At 43.7% G+C, this 23,528-nt stretch overlaps 1 protein-coding gene across 1 annotated transcript in view; it reads right to left on the bottom strand.

The window, feature by feature from the left end:
• The window catches only part of NUP133 (nucleoporin 133), a 942,256-nt gene that overhangs the window by 736,162 nt on the left and 182,566 nt on the right, over positions 1-23,528 (bottom strand). The window contains exon 7 of the mRNA XM_069234985.1: positions 21,639-21,791. Coding sequence (XP_069091086.1) covers positions 21,639-21,791 — 153 coding nt within the window. The remainder of the gene's footprint in view (positions 1-21,638; positions 21,792-23,528) is intronic.

The following is a 23,528-nucleotide window of genomic DNA, read 5'->3' as shown; positions in this document are numbered from 1 at the left end:
AATGCGCCTCGGAGCACAGGATGGCATCCTGTAGGTCTGGGAGATGCCAGGGTCGCATATAAAAGGCGACAGGAACTTTGACATTTCTGGCATTGGTATGCTAAATCACGAGCCATACTGCTGCCTCCAGGGGAGGCATTGTTTTTAGTCTCAAAGTGCAGGGCTCTCATTTGCAGGGGTCAGAAACTTGTCTGTGGTTGCAAACTGGACTGTACCAGTGAGCGAGCACACCAGAGGACTAGTAGGTGTCAGGGGGTACCCTTAAGGGACCCTCTAGATGCATGTATTAATAAATCCATCACTGGATTCAGTGTGGGTGTACTAATATGAGGCGTTTGAAACTAAACACCATAGGTTTCAGTGAAGCCATTATGTAGCTGGGAAGCTCGTTTTGACCAGTGCTCAATACATACCTTAAGATGGCTTCCTTGTTCACCTGTAATGTCTTAAGCATTGACTATGACATCACAGGGGCATGTATGCTCATGCAGTTATGTCCACACATAGTATAATGCACCCTGCCTTAGGGCGGTAAGGCCTGCGTTGTGGGTGACTTACATATACTGCATACAGTGTCTGCAGAGATGGCACAGGTTGTGTGCCATGTTGTGTTTTCATTTTTATCTGCACCATGACACAGCTTGCAATGGCAGTCTGCGTGAGTGTGGTGAGGGGACCCTTAGAGAGTGGCACAATACATGCTGCAGATCTTAGCGACCCTCTTTAGTACCCAGGCCCTAGGTACCAGGGGTGCCATTTACTAGGGGCTTACAGGGGTGCTAAAGGTATTGCCAATCGGGGAACAATTGCAGTTTTAGGGAAAGAGATCTAGCACTGTGGACCTGGTTAGCAGGAACCCAGTGCACTTCAGTTAAAATTCCATCAGATACCAGGCAAAAAGTGACGGCGACCATGTCAAAAAAGGGCACTTTTCTATTACCATACTACGCTGCCATCATGTTGTCCGTTAGAACCTGGGCTGACATTTCTCTGATGGAAGGTAAGAAGGCTTGAGACAAATGGGGCAGTTCCACACGTTTGAAATGCAGGTGCTGCTACAATGTTGTAATAATATCTGTATTTAAACACTGCTCCATCTTGACCACTGTCTCCATTTTGTGCTTAGCTTAGCTTCCCACACAGTCACATTGGTGACCACCAGTTTCATTCTGATTACAGACTCCATTTGTTTCTTAACTTAGCTTTAACCACTGTCAGGTTAGAGAGGTGCAGGAGGTGAAGGTATTTTTCCACGCTCAAATTATGCAATGTGTTTTTCAGTCATGTTTTCACTCTTCGTGATCTTTCTCACCACTGGCTAGAACATAACATGGAGGGGTATGAGTGAGATAAAGATGTGCCAGGATGATGTTTATGGTACGGCAAGGAACAGTTTGGTCTTGGAAGAGCACCTTGGGATGTGGTCAATTTACAACATGCCCTTCTCAAAACTAATGTGTTTTGTCCAGCATTTGAACAACAACTCACTGGATGAGAAGAGGGATTTCTAGAATTCTCTTCTTCAGTTTGTTTAAAGTATATAATAGGAGGAAGCTAGGCGACTGGGAAAAAAGAATGAACTTGGGCGGGAGAGGACCCTCTACCTGCCATCACTCCCTTGTGGATAGATGTCTCTCTTTCTCGGTGGTTGACTGGGTTCACAACCTGTTGCTGGCAAAGAGATGAAGCAAGCAAGCCCACCAGTGATGTATTCTTTTTGATTATTATTTCTAGCTTTGCATTGTGCATGAATATATAATCACTGTATATGTGTATATATATATATATATATATATATATATATATATATATATATATATAAATAATTCATGGTAAAAATATCATATTTTCATTATTTGTTTTTAAAAGTATTATTCTATTGCTGTGATTATTTTTGGGAGTGTATTCGTGTTGCTGCATTTGACCTACATGTCTCCTCTATTCGAACTTGAAACAGTGCTGTAATAGATTTATTACTCAGACTAAGAGCTCTGCATTGGTGGAATTCCTTTCGCGTTTCCTCTCAGTTTAAAGTAAAGCAGTATACTTGTTTCACTGCAGTGACTTTCTTCAAATGTGCACTTGTGTTGTACATCATTGCAAAGTGCCTTGATAAACGTGTTTCTCAGACTGAGAGGGTTGCATACCAGAAATTCCTTTCGGTATTTGTGTATTACTTTATAGTCTGAAGCAAAGCAACACAAAAGTCACTTATTTACACCTCATCCAGATATTCACTCAAGCTGAGAAATATGTCTATTAATAACATGATTTGCAGATGGCGCAGGTATAACAGGTGATGTGGAATCTGCCATCCACGACCAAATGTCGGTCTGCCTCCACCGATATGCAGATTATGTCAAAGAATCAAACCCCAGTGTTGGGCCCACTGAAGGTAAAGGTTCCACTGCAGAATCTGAATGTGCCAACAGGCATGAGACATTAGCAGTATAAATGAAGCCAGGAGACCAAAAATCAGCAGAACTATGAATAACAGAACCAGGGGGCAAGCTCAAAACATCAGGATCATATCATGAATATTCTGGAATCTTTGGGGAGGTGGAAACACCTTCAAAGCCCTGTGTCCAGGATGACACAGGGTGAAGAGAGATGTCAGAACGCCTTTCAGGGAGCCATGGGGCAATCAGAGGTTACTGGGGCCAACCACAGGGTTGAGGCCTTTTATTCCTGATGTCATGGGGCCCAACAGACTATGAAATGCTGAGCAACAGGGCCAAGTACCCTTTAAGCACTGGACTTTAAAGAATAGTCTGGTCAAAGCAGTCCAAGGCTCCCCTCTGGGGGAACCTACAAAGGGAAATAAACACAGGCTCACAACTCAACACGTGCGCAGCAGCAGCAATAAATGCTCACAGTTATGAAAAAAGTGAAGTATTTTATTTCTACCACTGTCAACACAAAGAAAAAATATGACATTCACAAACAACTACACAATCCCTCTGAGGTCAAGGTTCTAATGTTTCATTAGTGGTTCCCTGTCCCACTTCCTTCATACTCTATTGCTCGTGGCTATCCCCATTCCCTATTAGCAACATCCAGGCTATGCCCCACTATTAGTCCGAGCCTCAAGAGTCCACTCGGACTCTGGTCTGAAGTCAAAAGTTTTCCAGGGTTGATGCACTATTGATCCAGCAAGTTCCCCTCTGGGGCCGAATGGCCCAAATTTAGTCTTATACTAGTAACATCTACATTCTAGGAGAGTACACACTTTTGGCTAATTCCTTTTTTTATTTAAATATTTTTTATTTGGAAAAGAAAGAGTAACAATCATACATTGATTTACCCATAACGTGAGACTTCAAAAAATGGTTGTGTAATCCAATTAAATTAGAGGAACAGAATTTCAATTGTGTCAGAAGGGCAGAATTTTAACTTAATCCTACATTAATGGGCCAGGATTCATTCTTGAGATTGTCCCCATATTACTTTCCCCTTTCTCTTGGCCAATCTCCCCTTTCGTTCATATAATGCAACTTCTAGATGATACACAGACAATAATTTACCCAACCACTGCTGCCATGATGGTGGTCGTGGGTTCAACCATGCAGAGGCGATGCATAATCGATAAACCGCCATGGCAAGATAGAAAAAAGCTCTGTGGCGCTCCCTCGTTTCCTCTGCAACCCCCAAGACCATGATCTCAGGGGTAAGATCTAGATCATATCCCACTACCCCTTTTAGGACAAGTTGAAGGTCTTCTTTCAATGCCATCAATTCCCCGCAGGTGGCAAACATATGAACAATGTCTGCTCCGAAAACCCCACATCATGGGCACTTTGTCCCTAGTGAACTACCCCACTTGACAAGATGAGCTGGTGTATAATACAAATCAAACACCGTCTTATAATGTTGTGCTTGTAATGAGGAAGAAAGTAACATGTTATGTCCCAATTCTAATGATTTAAAAAAATGAATGCTTCCATCGGCCAGCTTACCCTTCCGCCTCTCGCTAGATTTCTCCAAATCAGACTGTTCTGCCATCAATGATGAGTAAATTAATTTGATTTTTGTATTAGATTTTTCCAAAATCTCCTTAAGCAGTAAGTTACTCCTAAATCCCTGTACCCCCATCTTTTTGCTCAAAAAGTCTTGAATCTGTAAATATTTGAAAAAATTCCTTTGCTCTAGACCATCTTGTTCTTGAAGACTCTTGAACGTCTTAACCCCGAGATCATCAAAAAAATCTCTTAACCTTTCTATGCCCAAAGAGGCCCATTTTACCACATAATTATCCTTAAATATTTCGGGGAGCGACGGGTTATTCTTTATTATAGTATAATAACTGAATCTTTCCAACCCATTCTTCTTCTGCCATGATCGGCAACATCTATAGGCTGCTTCAAGTACCTTGTATCGAGTTTTTTTTGTAATACCCAGGTTCATGAAAAGTTAAACATCCATTCGCTGCTGATCCTACAAGCAGCTCATAGATGTTTGGGCAATACTCTGCTTCAGTCTCATATGTCCCCCCCCCCCCCCCTAATGGGCGCATATACTGAAACGCAGCTGCAAGTTGATATAGTTTCATATTTGGTAAAGACCACCCCCCCTTTTCCCGAGGTAAGGACATAAATGTACCCGCTCTTCTGCACTTACCATATGCCCATATACATTTCATAACTAACCGATCCATCTCCTCAAACTGAGAATTTGAAAAGCTCAATGGTATAGCACGGAAGATGTACAATAATTTAGGAAGGAGAATCATTTTAACCACATTACACCTCCCCATTATAGTAATATGCAAGTTATTCCATCTCCACTTTTGTGTCTCATCCAAACCTGCACAGTGACCGTATCCTATTATTCCCTTCTAGCTGTCTGAGCAGGGGATCAATATAAATAGCAAACAGCAGTGGGGAGCATGGGCATCCCGGTCTAGTACCCCGCCCTACTTGAATACATTCGGCTTGACCTCCCATTAGCTGTATTCTCACCCCCGGTGACCTGTATATAGCTCGTATTGCTAGGATACATTTTTTCCCAAATCCATACTTTTCCATAACATGCCACAAATACTTCCTGTTTACCCGATCAAATGCTTTCTCCGCATCTAATAATGCAACTGCCATAGGTTCCTCCACCACTTCTGTAGCATCGAAGAGCGTGAAGAATCTTCAGAGTGTCTCTACCCGGGACAAACCCATGTTGTCTAGGCGTTGCCAATTTCTTAATTACAGAGGATAATCGAGCGGAAAAATCTTTGAATAGATTTTGGCATCGCTATTAATCAATGTAATTGGCCGGTATGAACCCGGGCTCTGTGAGGCCTTCCCTTTCTTCAAAAACACCACTATATTGGCCATATCCCAAGATGGCGGGGTTCTGCTACCGTTCTGTACAAGAGTAAATAGCTCCATCATTAGTGGAAGCAGTAATATTTTAAAAGTTTTATAAAACTCTAGGGGGATCGCATCCGGGCCAGAAGCTTTCCCAGTGGCGAGTTCGCTCAATGCCTTGTCTAATTCTAAGCTATTGATACATCGCTCCAAATACAAATGATCTTCATCTGATAATTTACTAATCTTGATTGAGCTTAAAAACTCCAACATCTACATCTGAAGATGTAGATGTGGCATTATATAGCTCTGTTTAATACCTCTGAAAACCCCCCTAATCCCATCCGTATCCACTACTATTTGTCCTTGCAGGTCCCTAATCTCTCTGATGACCCCAGCTGCTACTTTATGGCATGCCCTTACGGCCAGCAGGTGCCCCGATCTTTCTCCGAACTCGTACCCTTCGGAGAGTTGCGACAAATATTTTTCTGCTATTCTTTTGGCAGTAGCCTCATTTATTGCTGCCTTTCCTATAGCGATCTGCTCCTGAATGTTATTTATATCCTCCCTCCTTTCTAGGGCTATAATCAACTGCCTTTCTACATCCCCGAGCTTCATATCTGAGTCCTTTATTTTAATTTGGGTGGTTTTTTTTTGTTTCCTAAGGCTAAAGCTAAGGGTTTCCCCCCGTACTCCTGCTTTTAAAGTGTCCCAAACCATTTCTAATGGAGCCGACCCCTGACTGATCCCCAAAAATTCAGCTATCCATCTTCTCATATGGTCGCAATATTCAGGAACTTAAGAAGCCCTCTTTCAAAGGTCCACCTCCTAGTTTTATGCTCAAGACCATCTGTAGGAAGTTGGCTCTGTATATACTATTTCAAAGTAAGAAATAGTGTGCACAGAGTCCAAGGTTTCCCCTTAGAGGTAAGATAGTGGCAAAAAGAGATAATTCTAATGCTCTATTTTGTGGTAGTGTGGTCGAACAGTAGGCTTATCAGAGGGTAGTGTTAAGCATTTGTTGTACACACACGCAATAAATGAGGAACACACACTCAAAGACAATTCCAGGCCAATAGGTTTTTATATAGAAAAATATATTTTCTTAGTTCATTTTAAGAACCACAGGTTCAAGTTTTACAAACAATACTTTAAATAAAAGGTAATTCACTTAGGAACTTTGAATTATCACAATAGCATGTACAGTTTTGGAAAAAATGGCAAGAAGCTATTTTAAAATTGGACACTGCAAATTTCAACAGTTCCTGGGGGAGGTAAGTATTTGTTAGTTTTTCAAGTAAGTAAAGAACTTACAGGGTTCAAAGTTGGGTCTAAGGTAGCCCACTGTTGTGGGTTCAGGGCAACCCCAAAGTTACCACACCAGCAGCTGAGGGCCAGTCAGGTGCAGAGGTCAAAGTGGTGCCCAAAACGCATAGGCTACAATGGAGAAGGGGGTGCCCAGGTTCCAGTCTGCCAGCAGGTAAGTACCCGCGACTTCGGAGGGTAGACCAGGGGGGTTTTGTAGGGCACCGGGGGGGGGACACAAGTCAGCACAAAAAGTACACCCTCAGCGGCACAGGGGCGACCGGGTGCAGAGTGCTAACAGGCGCTGGGTTTGCAATTGGTTTCAATGGGAGACCCAGGGGTCTTTTCAGCGAAGCAGGCAGGCAAGGGCGGGGGCTCCTCAGGGTAGCCACCACCTGGGCAAGGGAGAGGGCCACCTGGGGGTCGCTCCTGCACTGGAGGTCGGATCCTTCAGGTCCTGGGGGCTGCAGGTGCAATGGGTTTCCCAAGCGTCGGGTTCTTTGAAGCAGGCAGTCGCGGTCAGGTGGAGCCTCTGGATTCCCTCTGCAGGCGTTGCTGTGGGGGCTCAGGAGGGTCAACTCTGGCTACTCACAGGATCGTAGTCGCCGGGGAGTCCTCCCTGTAGTGTTGTTTCTCTGCAGGGCGAGGCGGGGCGTGGGGTGCAGAGTGGAAAGTCTCACGCTTCCGGCGGGAAACGTGGAGTCCTTTAAAAGCTGTTTCTTTGTTGCAAGTTTCAGTCTTTGTGGAGCAGAGCCGCTGTCCTCTGGAGTTCTTGGTCCATTTTAGATGCAGGGTAGTCCTCTGAGGCTTCAGAGGTCGCTGGACCCTGGGGGATGCGTCGCTGCTGCAGTTTTTCTTGAAGTGGGGAAACAGGCCGGTAGGGCCGGGGCCAAAGCAGTCGGTGTCTCCATCTTCTCTGCAGAGCTTCAGGTCAGCAGTCCCTCTTTGTCTTCAGGTTGCAGGAATCTATCTTCCTAGGTTCTGGGGGCCCCTAAATACTCAATATAGGGGTGTGTTTAGGTCTGGGAGGTTAGTAGCCAATGGCTTCTAGCCCTGAGGGTGGCTACACCCTCTTTGTGCCTCCTCCCTGATGGGAGGGGGGCACATCCCTAATCCTATTGGGGGAATCCTCTATCTGCAAGATGGAGGATTTGTAAAAGTCAGAGTCACCTCAGGACACCTTAGGGGATGTCCTGACTGGCCAGTGACGACTCCTTATTTTTCTCATTATCTCCTCCGGCCTTGCCGCTAAAAGTGGGGCCGTGGCCGGAGGGGGCAGGCATCTCCACTAGCTGGGATGCCCTGTGGCGCTGTAACAAAGGGGGTGAGCCTTTGAGGCTCACCGCCAGGTGTTACAGTTCCTGCAGGGAGAGGTGAGAAGCACCTCCTCCCAGTACAGGCTTTGTTACTAGCCATAGAGTGACAAAGGCACTCTCCCCATGTGGCCAGCAACATGTCTGGTGTGTGGCAGGCTGGCAAAACTAGTCAGCCCACACTGGAAGTCGGGTATGTTTTCAGGGGGCATCTCTAAGATGCCCTCTGGGTGTATTTTACGATAAAATGTACACTGGCATCAGTGTGCATTTATTGTGCTGAGAAGTTTGATACCAAACTTCCCAGTTTTCAGATTTAGCCATTATGGAGCTGTGGAGTTCGTGTTTGACAGACTCCCAGACCATATACTCATATGGCTACCCTGCACTTACAATGTCTAAGGTTTTGCTTAGACACTGTAGGGGCATAGTGCTCATGCACCTATGCCCTCACCTGTGGTATAGTGCACCCTGCCTTAGGGCTGTAAGGCCTGTTATAGGGGTGACTTACCTATGCCATAGGCAGTGTGAGGTTGGCATGGCACCCTGAGGGGAGTGCCTTGTCGATTTAGTCTTTTTATCCCCACCAGCACACACAAGCTGGCAAGCAGTGTGTCTGTGCTGAGTGAGGGGTCCCTAGGGTGGCATACGACATGCTGCAGCCCTTAGAGACCTTCCCTGTCATCAGGGCCCTTGGCCAGTTACAAGGGACTTACCTGGGTGCCAGGGTTGTGCCAATGGTGGAAACAATGGTACATTTTAGGTGAAATAACACTGGTGCTGTGGCCTGGTTAGCAGGGTCCCAGCACACTTCTCAGTAAAGTCAGCATCAGGCAAAAAGTGGGGTGTAACTGCAATAGGGAGCCATGTCTTTACATATATATATATATATATATATATATATATATATATATACACAGCCTTGACATAGTCCGTCTGTTGTATACTTTTTCGAGTAAGTGAACTATTACTTCCGACTACCACTCTTGTCCAGGAACCATCATGTAATTGCTTTATCAATTTCAGTAGGGCTGGTGAGATATTTAGATTTAGCATAGATAGGTCAATATACACTGCATAGGGTGCTACCCTCTTGACAGTATAATCCTCCAAAATTAATTTTAGGGCAAAACACCCATCCACAGTGGAGAAGCCTTTCCTAAATGCTACCTGGGTTTTCGGTAAGACTGCTTCTTCTCTCACCCATTCCTCCAGGAAGTGTGACAAATGCATAGCATATATTTTACTGGATATATCTAATAATGTAATCATACAATAGTTTTTAGGTGAAAAGCATGCATCTTCCTTTTTATATTGGTACCTTATACTGCCCTTACAAGACTCAGGGGTTTTGTGATCCTTTATTATGGCTCCAAAGACTGGGGTTAAAAGTGCAGCTCATTTTCTGATGACAGCCTTTGATATATCAGCATATAGCCAATCTGGTCCTTGTGAACTTTGCAAGCTTTTTATAATTAGTTCAACTTCCTTTACAGATGGCATTACATTTTTCAAATCAGCCTGAATAATAGGGCACTGTAGGTTATGCGTGACGGCGGTCCCCTGGTGGGTCCATTTTCATTACTCTTATTTTTTCTTCAGTTTAATAGCCATACCTCAGAACCTCATACCAATGCCCACATCAACATTCTAAACTTGCCTTTCCTATAGTGGTCAGAAATCTGAGCTTTAAGGTAGGACTCAGTCACCACATCAGGTATGGGGACAAAGTAGTATCTGGTGTAACATCCTGTGCCCTTCACCACGGGCACTACTCCAAACGCTTGCAAGCATCATCTGACGCTCTATTGCTAGAATGTCAGCATTACCCTTGAAGGTCTGGCTAATAAACTAGAGGAATGTGAGGAGGGATGGACAAACAGCGTAACCAAACTGAAAAACCAGAATGGCCCACTGGTTTGAATACCTGCAAACCAACCAGGCAAAATAGAATTTTGCCCCCCGGGTCCCATGCGAGGGGGAACTAAAGCCACTTGGTGGCAAGCTGCATCTGGTTTGGAGGATAAGGCCCCTGCCATCATCTCTCTCTTTGGGGACACGAAAAGACATGATAGGCTGCAAGGGGGCCTTATTTCGGCAAGCAAAGCCTCTACAGTAAACCAGAACTTCAGCTTTTACTGGTGGACCTGGTGTAGGAAAGTATCATCTTGCCTGGCATGTTACCCCCATTTTCACTGTATGTATGTTTGTTTGTTTGTTTTTGCCCTTGTAACACTGGAATCCTGCTAGGCAGGACCCCAAGTGCTCATAATGTATGCCCCGTAAGTGTTCCCCGTGTGGTGCCTAACTATCACTGAGGCTCTGCTAACCAGACCCTCAGTGTTTATGCTCTCTCTGCTTTCTAAAATTGTCACTGCAGGCTAGTGACTAAATTTACCAATTCTCATTGGCACACTGGAACACCCTTATAATTCCCTTGTATACGGTACTTAGGTACCAAGGGTATTGGGGTTCCAGGAGATCCCTATGGGTTGCAGCATTTCTTTTGCCACCCATAGGGAGCTCAGACAATTCTTACACAGGACTGCCACTGCAGCCTGAGTGAAATAACGTCCACGTTATTTCACAGCCATTTTTCACTGCACATAAGTAACTTATAAGTCCCCTATATGTCTAACCCTCACTTAGTGAAGGTTAGGTGCAAAGTTACTCAGTGTGTGGGCACCCTGGCACTAGCCAAGGTGCCCCCACATTGTTCAGGGCAAATTCCCCGAACTTTGTGAGTGCGGGGACACCATTACACGTGTGCACTACACATAGGTCACTACCTATGTGTAGCGTCACATTGGTAACTCCAAACATGGCCATGTAACATGTTTAAGATCATGGAATTGTCACCCCAATACCATTCTGGTATTGAGGGGACAATTCAATGATCCCCCCGTGTCTCTAGCACAGAACCCGGGTACTGCCAAACTGCCTTTCCGGGGTTTCCACTGCAGCCGCTGCCAACCCCTCAGACAGGTTTCTGCCCCCCTGGGGTCTGGGCAGCCCAGGCCCAGGATGGCAGAACAAAGGATTTCCTCAGAGAGGGTGTTACACCCCTCTCCCTTTGGAAATAGGTGTGAAGGGCTGGGGAGGAGTAGCCTCCGCCAGCCTCTGGAAATGCTTTGGTGGGCACAGATGGTGCCCATCTCTGCATAAGCCAGTCTACACCGGTTCAGGGATCCCACAGCCCTGCTCTGGCGCGAAACTGGACAAAGGAAAGGGGAGTGACCACTCCCCTGACCAGAACCTCCCAGGGGAGGTGCCCAGAGCTCCTCCAGTGTGTCCCAGACCTCTGCCATCTTGGATTCAGAGGTGCTGGGGCACAATGGACAGCTCTGAGTGGCCAGTGCCAGCAGGTGACGTCACAGACCACTCCTGATAGGTGCTTACCTCTTTCAGTAGCCAAACCTCCTTTTCTGGCTATTTAGAGCCTCTCCTCTGGGCTATTCCTCAGATAACGAATGCAAGAGCTCACCAGAGTTCCTCGGCACTTCCCTCTTCGACTTCTGCCAAGGATCGACCGCTGACTACTCCAGGACGCCTGCAAAACCGCAACAAAGTACCAAGACGACTAGCAGCAACATTGTAGCGTCTCAACCTGCCAGCTTTCTCAACTGTTTCCTGGTGGTGCATGCTCTGAGGGCTGTCTGCCTTCACACTGCACTGGAAGCCAAGAAGAAATCTCCTGTGGGTCGACGGAATCTTCTCTCTGCTAACGCAGGCACCAAAAGACTGCATCACCGGTACTCTGGGTCCCCTCTCATCCTGACGAGCGTGGCCCCTGGAACACAGGAGCTGGGTCCAAGTGTCTCCCACAGTCCAATGGCCCTTCTGTCCAAATTTGGTGGAGGTAAGTCCTTGCCTCCCCACGCCAGACAGCAAACCTGTGTACTGCGTGATTTGCAGCTGCTCTGGGGCTTCTGTGCACTTCTCCAAGGATTCCTTTGTGCGCAGCCTAGCTTGGGTCCCCAGCACTCCGTCCTGCAGTGCTCAACCCGCTGAGTTGGGCTCCGACGTCGTGGAAACCTCCTTTTGTGACTCTGAGTTCACAGATCTTCTAAGTGCCTGCTCCGGTACTTTTGCGGGTGCTGCCTGCTTCTGCGGCGGCTCTCTGAGTTGCTGTGCGCCCACTCTGTTTCCTCCACCAAGGGGCGACATCCTGGTCCTTCCTGGTCCCCAGCAGCACCCAAAAATCTCGACCACGACCCTTGCAGTTAGCATGGCTTGTTTGCGGTATTTCTGCGTGGAAACACTTCTACAACCTTCAGCACGCCATGGGACATCTTCCATCCAAAGGAGAAGTTCCTAGCCCTTTTCGTTGTTGCAGAATCTTCGGCTTCTTCCACCCGGAGGCAGCCCTTGTGCACCTTCATCTGGGGTTTTCTCCTAGTTCAGCCTAATCTGCTTTGCCATAGCTACCTTCTATCAGCCTAAGCTGCTAGAAACACCTCTATTCTACTAATAAGAGATACCTGGACCTGACACAGGGTGCAAGTACCACAAGGTACCCACTATAAGCCAGGCCAGCCTCCTACACCTGGTGACCAGAGGGAACTAAAACCTGTGAGCGAGCCACATTCTGTGTCTCCTGGAAGCTCTCCAGAGCCAAATCTGTCGTATCAGCAAAGAGGCAGGGCCCATCAAACAGAATGTATAATGACGACACTTGGCGGTCTCTGGAGAATCTGGTAGTATTCATTTGAACCTGTCAACTGATTACACTGGCACCCATGGCATGACCAACACAGTCCATAGTGTGCAGACTAGCCTTCAGGATGTATTTGGTCATTTTATGGTAAGGGTAAGATATTGCATAGGGACAAACTACTGGAACAGCAAACTTGTTTGTCTAAGACGTTAACCCTTCCAGACCCCTATTGTGTGTGCTCACGTAGATGTAGAGTGTGAGGCACTATGACATGGGTAGACTATTGTGTCCGTGACGCATGGAACCTATTCGTGTCAGTTGGGCTTCCCTGTGGTCGTCGTTGGACCCGTTTCCTGTTGCTTGTACCTTAAATAAAGAATAGCGAAATCCTATCATCTTCATTCTCATTGATGGCGTTGTAACTTGGCCACTTCAATTTGGCGACGCGGTTTCGACTGCTTCACATTATTCCGTCTCTCCATTCCGGAAGTGCTGCAGCGGTCGGTGAGGAGTTGATTACGCCGTTCATGCTCTGTTTTGAAGATGCGAACAGGAGCCGTGTCGGTTTTGAAGATGCGCAAGTAGGAGCCGTTACACACTGCAGTGGCGTATGCTTGGGTGTTGGTTGCTAAGGTAACGTGACGGGCTACTCTGTAGACGCGAGTCTAGCAACAAGGACGCTCTTTTTCAGCATTTCTTATCAACCAATAGCGCCGACTTAATCCGATAACACGTAACAGTCGTGTTGTTTATTTTTGGGCCTGTACGAGTAGGTTCTGTATTTGCTTGAGGCATGCCCAACCTAATTCCCCCTTAAAGCAGCCACTGACGCAGATGTGAGTTTTCAGCGGTTATTTCTGTTTGTGAGGGCTGCCATATTGTCTCATTCTGTTGCACACAAGCCAACATTTCGAAACAAGAAGTAAGTAGATAGTGCGGAAAAATAATAATAATAATAATAGGGGGACTTTATTCTTGCTATTGACTGAAATTGAGAGACAGCTAAATTGAAGCCTTTTTTTGTTTTGCTTTAAAAACCGAGGCTCCCGCCTGACTCGGGTCTGTTGGCATGCATGCAAGTCTCTGTCGTGTTTATCCACGACCATTTAGGTGTTTTCCCCCTTTCCTGAGTGACTACACATTTGTCGAGTTGTCTGCACATTTAAACACAGCATGTCGTGTTTGCACCTGTGTAGGTGCCACATAGGTATTCCTTTATGTGTAAATGTAGCTTCATTTCTTCAGGTGTCAATACCGCGTGTGATATTATGGTACATCCTAATTTCGCAAAATTCTTTGTGGGTGCATTAATAATGATCCTCCTAAATGGGGGTGTTAGTAAACCAACTAAAACCAGTTGGCATTACTATCACATTTCTTTACTTAACAAGCATGCGCCACCGTCAACATTTTACTTAACCACAAACTGCTCACAGACCAGTGCTTTATTTGCAAATAAAAACGTGCCGGTGTTCAAAGCCCTCCTCTGAAACATGCGGCTGCTGTAATTAAATGTGGGGACACGGACTACTTAGGAAGCGTAATCCTGAAGCCACCTCAGGCCTCTTCAATCAATTTAAATCCACTCCCTGCCCCTTCAGCTCACTTTTGCAGCTTTCTGCTTTCTCCCATTGTGACGCTTTTTCGTTTTTCTCTTCCTCTATCTTTCCCACATGTGCCTTTTTCTCACAGCAAATGCTTGGGGCAAAAGAGTAAGCGCTAGCCCTCAAAAATAAGTGTTGGTGCTCAGCACCGGAAACAAGCACAAATTAAACACTGTCACAGACAGGTTGAAAATTATATGTGTAGAACAAATCAGGCGATTAAATATTTATTTAAAAAATGTGTGTTTGGTTTTGCAGTTTATCTAGTTGGTTTCATACAACTCGAAGCCTTTCTTTATTTTCAGGAATTATTAGGAGACAAAACATCCATGACAATATCAGTATTACCACAACACACATTGAAATTATAGCAGGAGTTGTCTGCTGATTGTAATCCATCAATCTATCCGTGCTTGGGCAAAGTTACATTTAATTAAGTATAAAGCGATTATGTAAAATATAATTGGATTTTTCCCCTCCATTTCTATTCCTGGTCTCTGTTTTGCACGCAACACGGTTTGCTATGCTGATGGTTTTGCAAAGAAAAAAACACGGAATCATGCTGAACTGAAACCTGCAATACTAGTTTGTGTTCCAAGATGCCTGCAGAAACGTGACTCAGCAATTTCATGAGAAAAATCAGTAACCTGTGTTAGTGACTTCGAGCGCAACACGAGTGGCGGTGACTCATTTCTGTCATGAATTTTTTTTTTATTAGATCTGGCATCGAGATAGCTCTAGCCATTGCGCCAACCTCGTGTGACCAAAAAAAAAAAAAAACAGCAAAGACTAAACAAGCGAGATCGCGCTTCCAAAATAGATAAAAAAAAGTAGTCCACAAACCTGGCGAGCCACGCATGTTTACAGTACTTGATCACTGCGCTCGAGGAGGGCTAACCACAGGAGAAGGCATGACGTATGCCTGCCTTCCACTAATGAAAGCAAGCCAATTTTAACAGGCGAGCCCACGAACCAATGAAAGACACTGACGTGACGTGGATGGGGCTCCGAGCCCTTTTCTAACCCCTAAAACGTCTCGCTAGCGATATGCATGTGCAAGCGCATGCGACGCAGGCTCGACCCTAAAAAGGGGAGCTGGGGGGAGAAGCAATGGACAGCGCCACACCCTTCTAACCACACAACCTATATGGCATAGACTGAATCCTAAAGTAGGAAGTCAAAGAGAGTATGAATGGTTTAGTGTGGCGATCACTAAGTAATGCAAATTAAACAGTAAATAAATACATGGTAAAATAACTCAACAAGTTATAATACAAAAATCACATCAGAGCTGTGTTCGGGGAAAAGCATAAACAATGCTCTAAAATTCAATTTTATACGTAAACAGCACCAGCTTAAGTCGAGCACCGTGAAAGTTTAAATGGGTCAGTCATTCGAATTCAATTAAAATCAGCAACATTAACTAGGTATAACACCCCTCCCTCTACCCTAACGCTCCCAGTCTCCTGTCCCTTGAGTCATTTCCACTATGTGTCCAAACGGCTTTTATTTTTTAGGGTTGAGCGCACAAGGGCTCCATCCCTCTTCTCTCTTTGGGCTTGTAACCACGCCCATGTGCTTGCCTATCACTTTCATTGATTCGTGGACTTACCTTTTAAAATCCGCTTGCTTTCATTAGTGAAGGGCATGCATACGTCATGCCTTTTCCGCTGTTTAGCCCCCCTCGAGTGCACGGGCTAACGACTGAAAACTTACGAGGCTCGATGTTTTCAGCCTGGTTTTTTAACTCCTTTATCTTTTCATTTTCCACGCAGCATGATTGTGCTCGTGTTTTTTCTTTCTATTTTTACTTCTGCCATTCCTCATCTCCCTTCCACTGCCTCTCTCGACATGATCATGCATATGTCCCTGTAAGAGCAACTTTATACAGCAGGGTAGAAAGCTGCAGGCGGGGCAAGAAGCTTCACTGTTGAACGATACCAGAACAGTATTCAAGATGGCAAACATCTGGAAGCAAATAGTACTAGGCGAAATTTTAACTGGATTGGGAATGGAGTCAAAACACTAATTATTAACGTGATTGTGTGGAAAATAACGGCTTCATTCTGGGGCGTAACATTAGTTGCAGCACAAAATAGGTTGCAGGCTGAATGCTGATGCTTCAGGGGCTCATAAAAATACATGAATAAAATGAATCAGGCCCATCAGCGTAACTGTAAGATCGAGGGGCAACACAGACATTTAAATGAGCTGCATTTTAAATTTTGGCCTTAAATACTCGCAGAGCAGACTGTAATGGTTCTCAGGCAGCTTCTGCTAGGCTGCACAGCAGCAAATTATAGGTTATTTTCACTGCACATGGGAGTAATTGCTTTGTGATGTTCTATTCGGATTTGAGAATGATAGGATGCAAGGGTAGGATCCGTAGGTGGTACAGCTGAAGCAAAAGCTGCTACCTATCGCCTAAATCAATATGGTTGGCAAGCCTGGCCGTGTCCGGTTTACTAAATTTGCTGGTTTTATTTTTTCCTATTTATACAACAACTAATGTCACAGCTTTGTCGCCGGTGCGGGTCATAATTTTTAAAAATGATTTATTTTCTCTGACTATTTTCTGTTTTGGAAACTACTTTGGAACTATGCATATTAAGTACGTGAATATTTATCTAAGGTGGCATGTGTTGGTCGTGGCATTACAGAGTGAATTTCACCCATACTTTGCATACTCCTTTAGAAGTGACAAACCGCTCTTATTATCTTTATATAAAAAAAAGAAGAAAAACAGCTGTTCTGTTAATTATGAGAGTTCCATTAACGGTCTTCTAAGTAGGAAAATTATGGAAGAGTTGCTATTGTTCACTAGGCAAATATGTATATTCTGGTATTGTGTCAGCCTTCACCATGAGTCAAAGGGAAAATATCTTAATGTAGAAACTGCAAATAAAAATGATTAAAATGGAGACCTTTCATATTTATCAACCCTGTCAATGCTTTCAATATCTAAAGAGGAAATGGGAGTCTGAGTGACAAAGTCCAACTTGGGACCGGAAGATGGTTAGCGGTGTCCTCTCTGGTGATAGTTCATATGTCGAGGTCATTCTTGACTCTGCTTGGACTAACTTTAAAACTTTTCCCACTTTGTTTGTGTGCTGTATAGTGGAGCACACATGTAAAGTCTCAAAAGAAAGGAAAAATTAAGCATTTCTCCTTGATAGTGCCTAAATGGGCTTTATTTGTGAAGGCAAAGTTAAGAATTTATATTTCCCTGCCGTTTATGCCTCAAGTGCTCTGTGCAAGGCACATTGCATGCTCTCCCACACTACCAGATTGCCGTCTCGCTAACTTGAGATTCCTAAGCCTATGAGTGCGTACTATTCATTTTTAGGGTCTGGCGCTCAAGCGCTCTAGCCTGCTGTAATCTCTGTGGGCTTTTAACCACGCCCATCAGTTTAGTTGGTTAGTTGGGTTGCCGTTTGCTTTCATTTGTGAAAGGCATGCATATGTCATATGCCTTTTCTGGGGTTTAGCCCTCCGCGAACACCCAGACCAACTACTGAAAACACACGAGGCTCCATGTTTTCCATATGGCTTCTGGACTACTATTTTTTTTTTCTTCCCCTCCAGGCAGCACGATCTCGCTGGGCAGTGGTCGAGCACTTTGAATTACATCAACCCTGTAACATGGATAATTGCACATTTGCCGATAGGTTTAACGGCGAGCGAACTTCTGTTTCCTTTTGTGTATTCCTTGATGGCGCAGAACTTTGAATCCGCTCGCCTATGTAAAACTGTATTACTTTTCATTTTATGTGGCAATAAAAGTCGGGTTAGGACTTTACAATGCAAATAGCTCTAAGTCAAGCAAATGCGAGACCCAGGGCATTGCAAATGCTTGTTTTCTTATTATCAAGCATGTTAAAACTGAGTTGATATGGGTCTAATAGCATTGAAACTCTTGCATTTAGATTTTTTTCCTTTTGGAATTTACATAGTCCTGTTTTTTTTGGCACGTATATTGTAATTTATATGACTGCTTGAATTAAAAAAATAATAATAACTTTCTAACAATGTAAGTTAAGCAACACCAAATTATATATATATTTCACCAAGGTGGCATTCGAACCACGTTAGTTATGGCTGGCATAGTGCAGTATATGAAAATCATTTTTTGCATTGCTATTTCCTTTCTCCCATCTTGACCAATCAGCACAAAACTTTCCAAAAATTACTAACAGAGAACATACTTTGTTAATCGATTTTTTTTTTTTTTTTTTTTTTTTTTTTTACAAGGGGACCAAAGTTATAAGATGGGATGAAAAGGTATTGGATTGTGTGGGTTTTAACATCCACCGATAGCAAGACGTGCATCTTCAGGAGATTCCGAGTAGGCATCATGCAGGACCAGTGTGCAGATATGACCACGTCCCGCCCTGTATCATAATGCCTGGCCTTCCCCAAGAGCTTGGGCTCTCAGGTGCTGCTAAACAAAATACTCCCAGGCCACCCTAAAAATTAAGTTTAACACATGCCTCTTTCTCATGTGATTCTCTCCATCCCCTCCTGGCCTTCAGGCATACAGCCCTTTGTATTCTGGGACCAGTAGTTTTAGTCTTACCTTTGGTATGTGGCCCACTCAAGGCTGTGCTAGTGATAAAACACTAGGTATAGTTGAGACCCCATGACTTCGACATCGGGCCCCATGTTGCGATCCTACATTCCCGGGGCAGCTCAGCAAAAAAACCTCATCAAAAGCGGTTTTCTCCCCAACTCCCACCTGCTGAAGGCAGCGATCGTGCCACCGGTTGCTGGGTTTGCACCTCCCTGCCCCCGGCAGATGTATAATCTTTTAATTGTGATCCTCAAACACATTCATTTGGAATTTAGAAAGTCCTCTCTTGACACCTGACTTGTTTGCATTCTAAAGCGGAACAGCTTCAGCTAGTTCCTTTGCTTGCCATTCTCTAGTGGTCCAGTCACGACTCCAGCAACAAAGGGGTCTGCAGGATGAATGAGATTCAGAACAAAGTAATGATAATCTAACCCAGAGGACACTGATGGGAACCGAGAGGAACTGTGAGGTACAGAGACAGAATAAGAAACAAAGAGCTGTGACAGCAGCGGATGGGAAGAGGATGGTGTAGAGCCATTCGCTGTTTTCAGGGATTTGCTTTTTTTCGATTTTTCGCAGTATGGCTTAGTGCCACATAGAACTGCTTGAATTATGTAAAAAAAACTTAAAATAAATACTGCTAAGGCAAGTTTACAGCAGCTCTCATCTTTGGGGCGATCAGTGAAGCAACCTTGTTTGGTTGGCAGGAGGGAGACCAAAAGGCTGGAGAGGACACATGCTTTGCCTCATACCGAAAAAAACTATGACTGTTTGAATACTCTTGATATGTTTAGGTGACCCTTATAGTTTATTTCTCGTTACTCATCCGTGGCCGTCTTGTGTCTTTTTTTGGGGAGTTGTGTTAGCCAGCTAGCAACTCTGATTGTATGGTGGTGAAAGTGGTATTCTATTGGAATTAGCATGGCAGACTTAAATTAAGATGCTAAATGGCAACATTTTCATTTTTGGCTGCAGATAGAGGAAGATGGTAAATGGGAGTGCTTTAGTTATACACAGGGCCCTTGGAGTTATGTGGCAGGAAGAGACCAAATTATGAGGCAAGGTTGACCAATATATGTGGCAAGAAAAGTCCAGTTATGAATTTACACCACCAATAGCTCAATCTCAAACAAATGCGAGACCTATTGCATTGCAAATACTTGTTTTTCCTGTGTGGTCGAAGAGTCTGTTCCTCTCTTGCTCTAGGGCAGGGAGGTAGTGTTGAACATGTAAAGGTGGGCTGGGCATGGCAGCCCGGAAGAGGGGAGGGGGGAGATTGGCTGTCAAAGGCCAGGATCCGGTGCCACATCTCATTTCGCTGCAAATTTTAGGGGGCTGAGACCGGCAACTGCCCCGCCGAGGATTTTGCCATGTATACTTGCTTTGAAATATTTCTGACTCACCCGTGCTCTTGCTTATCCTGTCCCCATGTGATTTGTGTTTTCTTGCTATACTGCTTCTGTATTCATGTTCCTTTGTGCTGAGCTTATTTTGGCTTTTTCTCCTCGCCCATTTTCCCCTTTCTGTGCCCTCTTAACCTGTCCCCACCACTTTCAGAGTAATGAGAGTTACAACGTGGAAAATAATATGGATCAAAATTACATTGCCCTGGCATTTTGATGCTACACTTTATCAGTTTAACAGAGACCAAGAACAACTATACTGGTAGTACACATTTTCACCTTTTGTATGCAAAGTAAAAGAAGATTAGAACTGAAGTCTCACTTTGTCCAAGAACAGAGAAATAATTTACTAGACTGGCCACTCTTCTTTTTCCTCATATCCATAAAACACTGCTATTTATAAAGCTGAATTATAAATATAGTTTAAGATGTTGCTGCTTAAGATCAATCCCAGTAAAACAATTTACAGGAAAAGAACCTGCAACACAAGTAAACATTGCACCAGGGACATCTTGATTTCACCCGGTGTGCTTTTTAGCCACTTTGTTGCCAACACTGACAATGCTTCTAAGTGGGAAACTTCATTTAATACCAAGTCACTGGATGTTGGATCTTGTAGCAATCCAGAGATTAGGTGCTCAGTCAAAAGAACTAAGCACTCATCTACAACCACTGCTATCTCATCTCCACTTGAATCTGGGGGAAAAAAAACTATATAATATATATATATATATATATATATATATATATATATATATATATATATATATATATATATACACATATACATATACACACACACACACACATATATATACACTATTTAATGATTTTGTCAAGGTGTACCAAGATCGTAGTAACTGCATCCCTTACTCAAATACGGCACAAAAACAGTTAAATCAGTCCTAACGGCCCTTTTACATTTCTATGTACAGCACCTCTTGTCTATTTGTGTTCCCACTAAATACATCTCCAAAAGTATAATGAAAATAGTCTTATGTTAGTAGGTTTGAGTTGGTTACCAAAATTAAAGCTCTGGTGACTTTAGGGTCTTTAGGATTGTATTAAGTCATGGAACGTAATTGATCAACATTTATCATAAGTCAACCTCACTAATATCACATATCATAAAAAGTAATGGTAATTAGGTAGTCATCTTTCCAAAGTACACTTGGTAGTTAAATGTTCAAGTGATAAACATCTAGGTTGCCAATTTCTTTTTGTTGTGCTGTTACGAGTATTTGTGTCACATTGTATTCATATGCTTTTTTTATTTGTGCAACAAATATGGTAATCATGCAGCAATAACTAGTCTCAAACGATTTGGTTTGGATGTTTTTGCTCCAGTGTTCGTCAGAACATCCTACAATGCCATATGCTTTAGATATTCAAAAGGATGCGATTCAAAATTTAGACTTCGAGAGGGCAGTGTATGAAAGAATGTGTTGGGTTTACTACATTGGTTTTAGCAGAGAATTTCACTTACCCAAATTGCATCAGAGATGTTTTCTTTCAGGGTCCTAGTCATGTCCCAACTAAGAATTTGACGCTCTGATGTTTCATCCATCTCCCATTTATTTAAACTGGAATTAGTGAGTGTATAGAAGCAATCTTCTTTATCCCAGAGAACACTGTGGAGCTACATTAACAAGGGTAAAACAATTAGTTGACGCATTTTCTTAAATGTATATAATACTCAATATACTTTGATTTTCAGAATGTAAAATTTATTTGACTAGACTGGAGTGTCAAGAGTTCCAACACAAGTCAGCCATAATAGTCAATTAGAGAAGCAAGAACAGATAGCCTGGAAGACAAAAAGGTGATGGAGGTAGTGTTCTCGGTCCCAGGCCACTTATCTGCAAATGTTGTAGTATAACCCAACACAATGAAATGTACTCAACCCAAATAGTGGTCCTTAATCATTAGGAAGCGAGCAGAATTCTAGGTAGAAGATTTAAAAAATGAAGTCAAACATGTGGAGACGTATGCAAAGCAATCTAAGAAATAGCATTCAGAGGTAAATGCAGACCACAAACAATCATGAGTGGGACAAGTCAAGCACAATATTATTTCAGTGAACAGCTGCCTGACAGCAGAATATGCAATGATTCCGTTTTGTGGGGAACACGCAGGCTTAGAACACCGCTCTTGCTACAGACCACATCCTTCTTAAGTACGAGTGTGCTGCCTCACTTTTTCATTATTTGCTTCTCTTAAGTACCCTAATGCTTTATTTCATCATTTTCTGTCCTCTTGATGCAACACGTTATGATTCTCCCACAACTCCAGTCATGTGTATACAAATGTATTTGTGTTAACAGATCCACTCCTATCTTAACTGTTCTTCACTTAATATATTTGGTTTGCAAACCGAAGGCTAGTTCAATTGCTACTACCATGAACGCTTAGTAGAGTGTAGAAACATCAAATAAGTCTTTGGTGAACTTATCACACCACTGCATGGTGAAGCTACTACACAAATTATTAGCAAACAGCTTCTTGTGCATGAACATAGTGCTAAAGTAAGGAGTGTTTTTTCTAACCTACTTAGTAGTGTGATAAAAATATTAAGTTTTAGAATGAAAGAAAATTCAGAAATAGGTTTTCCTTGTGTGCTTGGATTATAACTTGGAGCATTCCTTCAAAACATTTTTCCTTCCCTTCTAGTTGAGCTGTGACAACTTGCTTTGGATGCCATCAAAAGTTACCGGACACGTGAATGTCTGCCAATGCCCTGAAACATGACATGCACAGGGAGCATCTTTCGGCAAGAAAAACAATCCGAGATCCTAGGATGTATTCTCAGTAATTACAGGTGTAACTGCTGGTTACGATTCAGAACAAAAAGAAGTAAAGTTAAGGCACTACTTTAGTTTAAACTGTATTAAATCATATGTAGGTCTTTCAGTCAAATGGAGATTATATATTCAAATACCTGCACAAAGGTCAAACGGAATCACATTTAATCTGATTTTGTCTGCTCCAAGATGAAATCATTGTAATTCTAACAAGATTACATAAAGCAGTGCTCACAGCGCCACGGGATTCAAACTAGCTTGGCTGATGAGGTGATAACACGAAACTGGTCCCAGGAAAGTCGTTTCCAGTCCAGGGAGGACCTGGCCTACCAGTTCGGGCTGGACTGTTCCCATGGGAGCAGGGTCAAGACTGGTTTGCATATGGCTGGGTCCAAACTTGAGTGGCGTGGTGGGCAAAAAAAGGATGGATTAAACCCAGATCTTTGTGACTAGGGGAGAATGTTTGCATTGTTCAGCATTCTGTCCATCATGTGTTTTTTTTGTATTATTTTTTTTACCTGAAGCCTGCCTATCCATAATTAGGAGTGGATAAGTCTCCCAAATAAACAATGGTT

This window comes from Pleurodeles waltl, chromosome 5 (assembly GCF_031143425.1).
Source record: "Pleurodeles waltl isolate 20211129_DDA chromosome 5, aPleWal1.hap1.20221129, whole genome shotgun sequence".
In the NCBI taxonomy this organism is placed as follows: Eukaryota; Metazoa; Chordata; class Amphibia; order Caudata; family Salamandridae; genus Pleurodeles; species Pleurodeles waltl.
This window is presented reverse-complemented; position numbering and strand designations above follow the sequence as displayed.